The sequence below is a fragment of the Stylophora pistillata genome, chromosome 14 (assembly GCF_964205215.1).
Source record: "Stylophora pistillata chromosome 14, jaStyPist1.2, whole genome shotgun sequence".
NCBI classification, from domain to species: domain Eukaryota; kingdom Metazoa; phylum Cnidaria; class Anthozoa; order Scleractinia; family Pocilloporidae; genus Stylophora; species Stylophora pistillata.
This window is the reverse complement of record NC_142532.1, coordinates 9,855,761-9,869,061: the sequence shown is the minus strand read 5'-3', so window position 1 is coordinate 9,869,061 and position 13,301 is coordinate 9,855,761. Positions and strand designations below refer to the sequence as shown.

The following is a 13,301-nucleotide window of genomic DNA, read 5'->3' as shown; positions in this document are numbered from 1 at the left end:
TTGTTCAGATAAAAACGTTTTGATTCTCTGTTCATTAATCTCTCTACAGAAACCGATAGCACAGTAGAGGACTTTCATTATCGAACGCTGAAAGTTATTTTCAAACCATACTTTGAAAGTGAAAATATCTTAAGCAATGCGATATGTGAACTGGGAATCTTTCCTATACAGAGACATGTCGATCTATTTACAGGAAGTCCACCCCAAAAGGAAAGCGTGTTCTCAAACAATGCTTTCCGGCGATGTAAGTACCGTATTTATTCGAATACGATAAGCGCCCTGGGCGCTTATTAAATTATTGGTCCTCAAGGGCGGTGGGCCCTTATTCGAGGCTGGGCACTTCTTAAATTTGCACCATTTTTAGCAGATAGCAGAATTTTAACTGTTCATTGAAAGTTTTTGTAAGTTACGAAGGAAACTCTTTGTGGTACTTACTCGATTTCAATCTCATTGTCACCAAGGTCAACAAGCGAAATCTACTTCTCAGTCCTGCGACCGATCGATTTCCCGACGTTACGTTGCCGGACATCGAGGAGGCAGCTCCATATTTGAGGTTGGGCGAAGAAATACGGTACATTATATCGAGTGTAAAAGGAACACTTTTCGATCAAGGCGAAAAGTGAAAAATTAAACCCCGCCATCAAGAAATTCAACAAACAGAAACATGGATTCAAATCGGTGATCAAATGGTTAACGAATTCAAACTCACTGTCGTCCGTTTCGCACGCCCAAACCCGATGCAGATCTGTGCATGCACTTGGACGAAAAAACTTTGGAAAATCAAGACTGGGCCACCGGGCCTCCGGGTCGCAGGCCGTTGCGGGCCGCTGGGCCTTCGGCCTGCCAAGCCGTTGAACCGTCGCGGGCCGTGAGCCGTGGGTCGCGGGCCGTGAGCCGCGGGCCGCGGGCCGCGGGCCGCTGGGCCGCGGGCCTGCTTTTAGCAAAACCCCTTAGTGACTTCAGACAATCAAGCGAAAAGTAAACGAATAGCGGCAGTTGCTTCAATCCTTTATGATTTTAACCAATGAAGACGACGTTTCGGGTTCAAAATTTGAGTGAAAACCGCAGAAAAAAATATATCGACCGGTAGTTTTTTGTGTGAGGGATTGACATTAATTGCGGTAACCTCAGTCTTGGACCTTATGAAACGTGTGAGTGATTGGATTAAGTCAGAAATGGAAAACTGGTTCGTCGCAAAGGTTTGTTTAACGGAAGTTCGGACTTAGACAACACACCAGCTTTATTACCAAAAATAAAAGTTAAACTTAATTCACAACTAGTAATACAGGAAAGGTAAGATGTACTCAGAATAACTAATCGAGCTGAGTAAAACTAAGTAATGTTTAAAGGCTGATAGTTCTAAAGAAACTGTTTGGGGCTGCGTCGGTGGGGGTAACGAAATAATTTGAATATATCAACAAAATTGAAATGGTAAATTGGCCACCGTTACGATTATAAAAGCTGACGTTTCGAGCGTTAGCCCTTCGTCGGAGCGAATAGGTGAATTGTGGGTTGTGTGTGCTTTTAAAGGCAGAAAAAGGAGCTACGTGATTGGTGGGAACATGGCAACGAGAAAAACACGAATAAATTAGTGGAATGAAAAGTGTTCGTTGATACCTGTGGGACTGCCGGTTTGAAAGATGAGCTTTTGTTCAAGAGTTTTCCGGCTTTCCGTGCTACCTAAGTGTAAGGAAAGACCGCAGATTGCCATGTGTTGCTTAGAATGGTTAGGTAAATTCAAATGTTTAGCGACTGGTTTCGATGTGTCCTTGTCATTCCTCTCCACGCCGCGAAGGTGTTCTCGGAATCGGTCATCTAGTCTGCCTGTTTCGCCGATGTAAATCTTTTTGCAATAAGTGCAAGTTATGCAATAGATTACATTGGCGGAGGTGCACGTGAAGTGATCGGTGATCTTAATGGATCGTTTGGGTCCCGATATTTTCTCAGCGTTGTGAATGAAAGGACACGTTTTGCATCGTGCACGAGTGCGTTTAAAAGTGCCTGGTTGGTCATTAGTCTGAAAAGAACTTCTGACCAAAAAATTGCCTATGTTTTTGTCGCGTTTGAATGAAATGAGCGGAGGCTGCGAAAAGATAGTGCTTGTCTCTGGATCGTTTTGAAGTAATTTAAAGTTTTTAAGAATGATGGATTCAACTGAGTGGTTGTGAGGGTGAAACGTGAGAGTGAATGTAATGCGGTCGGAATCTTCCTTTTGTGACGTTTGTAGTGCTGAATGTCGATCAATAAGTTGGGCGCGGTGGTAACCCGCTTGAACGACAGAATCAGGGTAACCACGTTTATCGAAAAACTGGAACATTGACTCTGATTTGTGGTGGAAATCAGAGTCATCACTACATAAACGACCAAGTCTTAGAAACTGAGAAAAAGGAATGGAATTCTTAACGTGAGACGGATGCGAAGACGAATACAACAAGTAATCGCTCCGACGAAGGGCTATCGCTCGAAACGTCAGCTTTTATAATCGTAACGGTGGCCAATTTACCATTTCAACTTTGTTGATATATTCAAATTATTAAGTAATGTTTAAGTATAAAAGGTAGGTTGGCACTAAAGCTTGAGCAAAGCAGTTAATAGTCCAATAAAAGGAAAAGAAAAAGAAAAAAAAAGAAGAATAAATAAATAAGATAATAAATGAATAAGTATGTACCAGTTGACTCATGAACAGTAAGACTGTAAAATGGTAAACTTGACTTTGTTTTTAAACGTTTTAAGGGGAGGTGTTTAATGCTTTCATCAAGGTGATTCCAAACTTTTACAGCTGCAAAGCGAAAGTTGAATTTACCATAGTTTGTTTTGATGGTATTAATGTAATAGGTTGATTTAGAAGCAGGCTAGGTATTGTATGTATGTATGGATGCTACTGTTTCGGTGAAAAACATTTTCAAAGGAAGATGGAAGAAGGTTATGGTGATAGTGGATAGTGGATGGTGATAAGGAGTGCATCGTGAGGGGTAACAAGATCAGTTAAAAAAAAAAATCACGACCGACTTACGTCACTTGAGTCTTACAGCCAATAACATCACGGCAAAACGAACCGATCATTTCACACTAACTGCAATAAGAACATTCTACTGACAACAATCATTCACTTGACTCTGATGATGACTTCCGCACAGCTTGTCGAAACGTCAGTCACTACCACCGACAACAGTCCTTCTCAGGACTACACCCACCCGGACGATCAGACTACACCTTCACATGTTACCCCCGGGTTCAAGCCATTTACTGCATTAAGATCAGTTAACTTAAGAATCTCTAATTCCTTAAAGTGAGGCTAGTACCGAAAAAGTACGTATTTCTCTCTTTTGAAGAATTATTAGAGGTCTGAGAGTGAAAATGCCTTGTTTGAGCAACTATTAATTTCAGGTGAACTGTGAAATTTATGCATATCAAAGTAATTAAAATTGACTTTGGAAGGTGTGTTAGATTCAGGGTCAAAATTAGATAAATGCGGAATATTACCAATATTAGATATAGTCTGCAACAATAGTACTGGTAAATCTTCTAAAATAGCATTTACACTATTCTTTGAGCACAAGCAGCTTAAATCAGAATTGTAAGACAGCTTAACAAGCTCGTTATCTTCAATTGAGTGAAATGGAAAAGTTGACTGGCTGCATGTCTAGCATGGGTCCACCTAAGGCTACTGGACTTAAAGTGCTTGTAATAGTGATAATAAAAATTACATAAACTGCATTTCAATTTCCTCCCGTTACTCCTAATTAACTTATCCCAAATAGCACAAGGGGATCTACCAGTATCTAATCTTAAATCAATTAGACAACTTTCTAGCACTTAGCTTAGTTAGGCAGATGCTTCAGTAGTTGATGTACTGGTTGATTCAGATGTTGATCGTCCTGGTTGCAGCTTTTCCAAATCCCCAACTGATGTGATACGTGACGCTGGGGTGTGCTCATTACGCCTCAAATAAATCACTCCATAATATGACCAGATAAACTTATATTTCTGGTCCTTGCGAAATTTGCCAAATTTGTCGGAGACAGTTCTTGAACAACTTTCTTTTCGCTTCCATTAGACTTTCTTGAATAAAGATATTGCTCTCATCGTAGCGCCCCAGGCCGATGTCGCTAATATTATAGCTTTTTATCTTATATCTAGCTTTGTAAAAAAGATCTCGTATCCTTCTATTAGTAAATTAAACCACAACGAGAGATTTTACTACTATTTATTTACTAGCTGTTGTGCATTTCCATCACACAACATTCCTACCCTGTGTGTTACTCGATGTAAACTATAGCTGCTGTTTATTGATGGTTACAAAAAAATGCGATTTTTCTAGTGACCGTGTCCTTTAACAAACTGCGTTTAAGAAACCGAATTCTCCCAATCCTCCCAGTGTTTCTAAGAGGCTATGTAAACGTGACAGAGTTGGCTATAATCCTCTCATATATAACAAGCGCGAGTGGAATAATTTTGAGCTGACGCGCATACTTACCATATTTGTAGAGCGTGGAATGTTGGCTCATGACCCATGATGGCTAGGCCAACGAAAACTCTTGCATTGTACTGTCCAATGATCCATTTCTTAACAATATGTACTTATTGACTGAGTGGGAGGGCCGGACGGGAAAATATTTGGCTCGAAGTCAGACGTACGGACCAAGCGCTATGAGGTCCGTGTGTCATAAACGAGTATTGCCATGGATCATTTCACTGGCCGCTTTATAGTGATATTGTATCATTCTTTCTTTAAAAGCTTAGTTCGATTTATGTCTTCACGAATGATAATAGCTATCTCGGCAATCAAAACTACCTGTTTTCAGAAAATTGCAACCTACAATTGCAAAGTCCAGGCAATTTTTTTTCAAGAAGAAACCTCTCCACGAAAGGATAAAATAGAGATTTAATCTAGCCTAAAGGGGAACTACAGAAAGTTAATTCAGGCTAGCCCTTCACCTTGTTAAAAATGCTCAGCATTGGCCGTCAAAGAGGTTACTCAAGGGGATTTAGAGACCAGTCTGGGTGGGAGAGGGGAGGGGAGGGGGAAATTGAAGGGGCCTGGAGACGAAGGACAATGTTCTGTAACGTGACAAACTCCTCTGGTAAGCGGAGAAAAATAAAAAGAACGACACTTTCAACTCGAGATTAAACCTGTTATTTTTTTTAACTTTTCCTTCGACTATCCGGCGTCTTTTTCAGATTCCGCTGTATCTTATGCTGTAGCTGCATCAGATGTCAGTGTCTTTAAACCATGATCTTGGCAACTCTAGCCACTGAAATACGAAATTTGTCTACATGTTTCTTTCGCTGTGAAAGTTTGATTTAAACGAAGGGAAGCTAGAACAAACTATTTCAAACTTGATGATGAAGAGAGATCTAGTAATCGACAATGAAGATACTCAAAGAAACCTAGAAAATATCGTGCCTGTCCTACTCCGCATTACAAATTGCATGAAGAGCGGACCGCTCGTATTATCGCCCTACTTGTCTCCGCCCTCTTGTAAATTCTTTGCTTGCGCAGCTTCAAATCCACTAGCCTACATGAAGACCTCGTGTAATGCCCAATTTCACTACATTACTCAACAGACATTAATATAGTGAACCATTAGGTTTATTTTGCATGTTTCGGCCGAGCACCAGCGTACAATAATGAAGAAACACATACTCACAACCATTGCATTTTCAGTAATCGTTATCAAAGCACGCGACAAAAAGACATACCGAGAGCTTAGCAACCACTTACAAACATCATGGTTAGAACGGTGGCCAGAAAAAACCTGCTGTAAGAAACCCCGTAGGAAGAAAGAGACAGGAAATCTGGGTAGGAACCAGGCACAAGCTCACGTAACCTTCCTACTAAAATAAATAAATAAAATAAATAAACTTAGCAATAGCTGAGAAGGTGTCGGCCTAGAATGATTGCCCACGTGCAATCACAAGCTTTAATACTTTAATACTCGTATCACTATACCCATAATGCCCAGGCCCTTGTCCTGTTGCTCTCGTGCCGCAGAAATATTTAATTTCCGGCTTATTCGTTGGCACTAAAACGCCAGAAATTCCATACTGTATACCTGCAGTGAGCTACACTGCAGTTCGGCACTCGAGTATGCAGTTACTGTTACTAATTTGCGCACGGTAATTGAATGTGTTAGTTGCACTAGCTATTATAGTTAAGTTAACAAAAGAAGTGCTGCCCGTAATGCAGCTGACCGCCGCGGATGTACGGTCGGACGTTAAAACCTACCAAAGTTTGGTCCTATGATCATTTTCTTTTAGTTGATGGCTTACTGTTATTTTTTACTATCATTTTGTGTGTGTGCGGCTTCGAGCCGCGAGCTCCGCTGTAAATAGTTAAAAGCAATGTGAGGGAAACCTGAGAAAGTGCTGGGGGTCACCTTCGATGGACTTGAATTCCATGCGAGAGGAATAAACAACTCCTGTTCGCTCGATGTTACAGTTTCTTCCCCCGCAGTAATGGGGCACTTCTTCACCGTTACAGGATTTATTTTCAAATGAAACACGCTGCTCTTGATCGTAATTATTGTTTATTGAAACTACATAAAAACATACACTCCTTTCAAATGTTGCAATTCATTATATTAATTTCTTAACACGCTCAATATTATTATCATTAACAGGTGTTACAAATTTGGGCAAAAAATTTGAATTTCTACTTTTTCACAGCTAAAATACATTGCTTCTCAGGTGAGTTAGTATAGCAAACTTCTTCCATTTGCGAACTTTTCACTTGAAAACGGTTTTTTTTTTTGTACAAGCTTCCCTCGTCATGAAGAGGTGTATCTTGCGTTTTAATACAGACGTATACTTGATACGATTTGTACATAAAAATATTCATTATATAAAATATGTTTTTTCCGTAACATTTTGCATTGAAAATAGTATTTTAAAATGAATGTATGTATATATATCTGTATGTATAAATATGCGCCAAAGAGCTATACATACATACACACATACATACATACATACATACATACAAACATACATACGACCGAATTCAAAGAAGATAACGTACACAGTAAATTCAACGAATGACCATGAAACTGGTGGATATGACAATTCGTTTAAGTATTATACATTAATATTACGACTGTGGTATTATGTCATGCACAAAGGCACTATTCCGAGTGGCAACTCATGCCGAGATGTCTAAAAAGAATTGACAAAACGGTTAACCCTAGTCCATTTTTTCTGACGCCTGTACTTCTTAAAAAGAAGTTGCCGTTTACGAGCCCAAAAGTTGAGAGTGAGTATTTTGGTGTTCCTGAAACAAAGTGAAGTCGGTGGTACAGCACCGCTGGCTGACCCTTCATATACTTTGCCAAGTTTATATCAGTCTGCTATTTTTGAGGAAGTGTATAAGTACGGTGTAAACAAACCGATATTGACCGAAGTTTGCCACTAACAGCATCCTTTGGCTTCGGAGATGGATAAGTGATTTGAGAATGTTCACTCGCTGCAAGAAAAGAAGCAAACATAGTATGATATAGGCAGGGCTTATACTTTATGGGTTTTCGACCATTGGCCATTGATGCAAGTTCATTAGCAGTTAAAAACTAACATTCCGACAACCAAGTCGTTCGACATGGCAAGCTTTGACAAGATGTTCCTGACTGCTCGCACCAATTATTATCCACATCCGAAAAACAAGGCAGACAGTGCTTGTTTTAACCTTGAATGGTTTAATACCGGTCCTGTTCTAAAAGATGCCTGTACTGGGTGGGGGGGAGGGGGGTTAAACTTTAGCATAATATGAAAAAAGATAAGGTGTCCCAGTCTTCTCGACAAGCACTGTTCTCCTATCAGCTCCATATCTACTTTATGGTTTAGTTTCTGATTCAAATTCACGTCCACTTATGACCTCGTTTGTGTTTCTTTGAAAGCAAAATAAACCTGCTGATGATGCAATAATAAGACCAGAAACAGGTGTACTAACCTGATTACTCTGTAAGCAGCCAATCATAAGGTCGGTAAGTATAATGACCCCAGTTCTCCCAACACCGGCCGCACAATGAACTAACACTGGTTGGACTTCCTGCGCATAACCATGGTTTGAGCTGACCTGTTGCCTTGCAGACTCCAATTCGTCCAGAAATTCTGTTCAACACACACAAAATAAAGACAAACTAGTTACAAACGAACATACAAGTGTGTGTACCAAATAATAAACAATTAATATCTGCTCCCTTGGGAAACACTTTTGTTTTCCAGAGTCTTAATGTTTCTTGTTAAAATTATATCCCGAGCGGAGGGATGTTTTTTTTTTTTAAACGAAGACCATTCTCGACATTGCCGTAAAATGTGACATTTAAGAGTGATAATCACCACAAACTCTGTAAAATCCGGGATCAATAAGGTTTAAACGGAAGACCTGTCAATACTGAAATGTCAGATGCCTTACCGCCTCCGAGTAATATGTTTATCCGAGCGCCTTACTGACCAATAATTGCGCAAACCTAATGTACCCACGGTCTTAATTTCAGCCCATTTTTCATCCATCAGTAAACTTTGCTGCTCTAAGATCTCAGCTGTCAGTTAAATACGCGGGGTTTCACAGCAGACTGTTAGAATTTTGACCAATTCTCAGCTATTAGTTGAGCCTCACGCAAGAACTGAACATGCAAAAGCCTCAAGCGCTGGTCAGCGGACTCATTGCGAAGTTAACAGGAATAAAAGGGAGGGATGACAGAGTTATGGAGTGATGGATACAATGAGTGAAACTTTGGTCAAAACCACAACTATGAAATAGCTTCAGACAATTTTCAAATTAAAGGCTACATCGAATTCGTGCATCACCCAATGTGAGGGAAGAAACGATCCCGACATCTAAACAGCCTCCTCTTAAATCGGAAAATTGAATGTCACTTTAGTCTCCACTTTGAGAAGTCATGGTTTAGGTAAACAGAGTTACCATCACTATTTAACAAAACGTTTGGGGATATCTGTATGACCTGTATCTGTATGACCTGTATCTGCATGACCTGTACCTGCATGACCTGTACCTGCATGACCTGTATCTGCATGACCTGTATCTGCATGACCTGTATCTGCATGACCTGTATCTGCATGACCTGTATCTGCGTGACCTGTATCTGCGTGACCTGTATCTGCGTGACCTGTATCTGCGTGACCTGTATCTGCGTGACCTGTATCTGCGTGACCTGTATCTGCGTGACCTGTATCTGCATGACCTGTATCAACGTGACCTGTATCTGCATGACCTGTATCTGCATGACCTGTATCTGCATGACCTGTATCTGCATGACCTGTATCTGCATGACCTGTATCTGAATGACCTGTACCTGCATGACCTGTATCTGCATGACCTGTATCTGCATGACCTGTATCTGCATGACATGTATCTGCATGACCTGTATCTGCATGACCTGTATCTGCATGACCTGTATCTGCATGACCTGTATCTGCATGACCTGTATCTGCATGACCTGTATCTGCATGACCTCTATCTGCATGACCTCTATCTGCATGACCTGTATCTGCATGACCTGTATCTGCATGACCTGTATTTGCATGACCTGTATCTGCATCACCTGTATCTGCATCACCTGTAACTGCATCACCTGTATCTGCATGACCTGTACCTGCATGACCTGTATCTGCATGACCTGTATCTGCATGACCTGTATCTGCATGACCTGTATCTGCATGACCTGTACCTGCATGACCTGTATCTGCATGACCTGTACCTGCATGACCTGTATCTGCATGACCTGTATCTGCATGACCTGTATCTGCATGACCTGTATCTGCATGACCTGTATCTGCATGACCTGTATCTGCATGACCTGTATCTGCATGACCTGTACCTGCATGAGCTGTATCTGCATGACCTCTATCTGTATCACCTGTATCTGCATGACCTGTATCTGCATGACCTGTATCTGCATGACCTGTATCTGCATGACCTGTATCTGCATGACCTGTATCTGCATGACCTGTATCTGCATGACCTGTATCTGCATGACCTGTATCTGTATGACCTGTATCTGTATGACCTGTATCTGTATGACCTGTATCTGTATGACCTGTATCTGTATGACCTGTATCTGTTTGACCTGTATCTGTATGACCTGTATCTGTATGACCTGTATCTGTATGACCTGTATCTGTATGGTAGGCCAGATTTGCGTCGCTCTCTCGCGTCCTATTCTTCATTGAGGAGGATTGCAAACTCATTTCCTGACCAGTGGTCGGTCGTCAATTCTACAGTAGTGGCAAGAAGAGAAAAGCCATTTCCTTGACGTTTTTGTATGCGAGAGGAGTGTACTTACCAAGAAAATGTTTTGGATCTTGTGGTACTCCATGATCAGGCCAATCAGTAAAGTGCAAATGACAAATCATTCTCTTTTCCTTTGAAGAAGCCATATGTAGGGACAGTTTGCGCACCTTAAATGACTGTGTATTTCGGGTAGAAACTGTTTCCACTTCAAAAGAATGAAATGTCTTTCTGCTCCCATACAAGTCCTCCGGCCAGTAAGGATAGCAAGTACTCTTGCTGCTAACCTGGAGAGAGAAACTGAACTGATTCAGACCACTACAGCGTTGTAATGGAACTAGATGAATATTTCAGTTATAGTATACCCATACTCCAACTGTAATCTCATTACATTAACTAGGTGGTTATTTCAGAATATAAGCCATCTGGTAGATATGCTAAAAAGAAGTTAGGTCGTTACGGGAAAATCTCAAACTGAGGCATTGCTCGAGCGATAGCGAGGATCCAGATAACCTTAGGAAACATCTTATCAATCAAAGAGATTGTTCACAACTCTCGTATATCTCAGAAAACAATTCACGCTTCACATGCATTCATTCCTTCATGGTGAAGATTTCCCTTTTAATTAATACGCGACGTCAAGAATTATTTTTCGCCCATTTCACGTGCCATGAATAAATCCTTTGCTAACTCTTTTTCTGGGTTGTTTGCTCTTATCAGGAATCCCGGAAGAGGCTGAGCATCAGGTCACTGACCATAAACAGGGTAACGCTGCAGAGCACTGAAGTCAACAGATAGAATATGTGCCCTACCTTGTCGTCTGTTGCAGCCACTATAATTGTAATATTCTGCTCCCACACCATCTGCCAGAAATCAGCCGCTGTGTTCTCCATGGGGCCCTGGGCAGCAATGTAACGGTAGGTCCTAGTCCCCACGTCCTCCTGTAATGAGATCACGACACGAACAGACAGATTTGTTAATTATGACTAAAACCACGCACAAGGTGGCAAGTAGTAAATGAATGTGAGGTCGCTCTATCGAACAAAGTGCGCTGAACGAGAATCAAGACATTACTAACATTACCTCGTGCGAAATTCGTTCGTCTGAACTAAAATGACGTTGTTACAGAGCGCACTGCGGCCTCACTGGCCTTCACAGTTTGAGATTACATCCTAGTTCAACTCATAAGCTAATACTGCTGCTGTTGCTGCTCTAAGTTCTCACCTTGACATGGTCTGCATTGATGTAATCGCTGCCACTTGAATTGTTACGAGGATTTAAACGGACTCGAGATTCCTTTGAGATAAAACAAAAGCAATCGATGGAGCACAAAATAACAGGAGAGTTCAAGCTGGAAAACGCCAGCACCCTCTATGCTCGGAGAAACTGCCACCATCAACTCTTTGACGTTCTGAACATTCTTCTTCTTACCTCGTAGGGAACGACGTCTTTATATCTGTTTTTGTCTGCATTCCCATCGCACTGGGCACTAGCAGATGTTAGCTTCTGTAAGAATAAGGCATTTTCATCATATTTGACAACGAGCATTAACATACACAGTAAAGGCCACAACAAAGAGTACATCTTTCATTTTATGATTTCAAATAAGGTTTACGATGAAAGTGATAGAGAGGCGATCCTAACCCAAATTATGATGGGGTCACTGTCGACTGAAATGGACTCAACCAAACCCAAACAGACTAAGGGTTATAAATTACCACGTTGGGACTCACTCAGAATCTGCGCTAGGTATACACTTGAAAATGAGTGAAACTAGGCGATTGCTGATCACGCTCAAATTCTGGAGAAAAAGTACAGATATTGCTTCACCTATTTGTGAGGAGAGAAAGGTTGGTTCTTGTATTAGCGGGACAGTTGTATTTATAACCTTAAAAGTGATGCTTACAATAGATTAGTGAGGCCACTCTAAACAGGCAACAACTGATCAAATACAGATGGCATCATTCAGTTGATAGTGATTCTTACCTCGCTTCTCCGCTCGACCTTTTGGAATTCTGTAAATACTTGTCCTTCGTTGAAGATTTTTTCTAATTCCTCCAGCTGCAATTAAATTAAACAATTCTATGACATCATAGATATCATATTCAATTTCAATTTTCCAAACCCTGAGTTTATTATGATGTGATACACTAAGCCTTATGTTGTGATACTAAACAGAACCCGTAAATAGCGTACTTAATCGCATCTATACCTGTGTTTCCCGCGAAAAAGGTAATTCAACGTCACATTCATACTCGATGTCCCTGCCTTCGTCTAAGTCTGAGTCATTTGATGTACTGTATCCACTGGTTCGGCCAGTCACTTCACTTGCGTTATCTGCCAGTAACTGTTCCAAACTAAGGGACACTGGACGGGCTGGTCTGAAATATAACACACTAGCTTACAAAAAACACAAGTCAGACAATTTACACATCAATGCTTGCATTGTCTGATCATTGATAAATTAATCACTGAATAGATTTGATTTCATAAAAAAGAAAAAAAAGATTAGGTGAAAATCACATGATAAAGTTTCATCCAACAGATTCCTGAAACATTAGGCCCTTCTACAATTTCTTAGAATGTTCAATAACAGGGGATGATACATAATGATGACTTGTAGGCTAAAACATTTATTTCATGTGTTTACAACTGTTGCGACCACAACATCAAATTCACAGACATTTATTAAATCGAAAAAAATTAAAATGACTCTCATACACCAGAAAATGTAAGAAACAAAATCAAGACACGTATGATGCACGATCCTCGCAGTAGAGAGCGCTATTTATGCAATAGCAAAAATCAAACCTGAAAAAAAAAAATCAGGCCTGTACGGGATTCGAACCACTGACCTCTGCGATACTAGTGCAGCGCTCCACCAATTGAGCTAACAAGCCAACTGGGAGCTGGCCGTTAAGTTGATTCGTAATAAACCCCTGATGATAAATCAGATACGATGAATATATGAAGTTCATATATTTTGAACTGCGGTTATGATGCACGATCCTCGCAGTAGAGAGCGCTATTTATGCAATAGCGAAAATCAGACCTGAAA

At 40.7% G+C, this 13,301-nt stretch overlaps 2 protein-coding genes across 3 annotated transcripts in view; both read right to left on the bottom strand.

Moving 5' to 3' along the window:
- Window positions 1-6,513: 6,513 nt before the first annotated feature.
- Window positions 6,514-13,301, bottom strand: part of LOC111339964 (tyrosine-protein phosphatase non-receptor type 21) — a 33,148-nt gene continuing 26,360 nt past the window's right edge. The window contains exons 14-21 of one of the 2 annotated variants that reach the window (XM_088744229.1): window positions 12,456-12,639; window positions 12,230-12,304; window positions 11,675-11,749; window positions 11,468-11,539; window positions 11,056-11,184; window positions 10,299-10,530; window positions 7,943-8,103; window positions 6,514-7,462 (exon numbers count right to left, since the gene is read on the bottom strand). In XM_088744229.1, coding sequence (XP_088600355.1) covers window positions 7,334-7,462; window positions 7,943-8,103; window positions 10,299-10,530; window positions 11,056-11,184; window positions 11,468-11,539; window positions 11,675-11,749; window positions 12,230-12,304; window positions 12,456-12,639 — 1,057 coding nt within the window. In that variant the 3' untranslated portion in view covers window positions 6,514-7,333. The remainder of the gene's footprint in view (window positions 7,463-7,942; window positions 8,104-10,298; window positions 10,531-11,055; window positions 11,185-11,467; window positions 11,540-11,674; window positions 11,750-12,229; window positions 12,305-12,455; window positions 12,640-13,301) is intronic. The other variant, XM_022946709.2, reaches the window with a different exon arrangement.
- Window positions 8,110-10,291, bottom strand: LOC148716450 (uncharacterized). The gene is made up of 2 exons (XM_088744230.1): window positions 9,213-10,291; window positions 8,110-9,167 (listed from the first exon to the last, which is right to left on the bottom strand). The coding sequence occupies exons 1-2, from the start codon at window positions 10,201-10,203 to the stop codon at window positions 8,923-8,925; spliced, it is 1,236 nt and encodes a 411-aa protein (XP_088600356.1). The 5' UTR covers window positions 10,204-10,291; the 3' UTR covers window positions 8,110-8,922.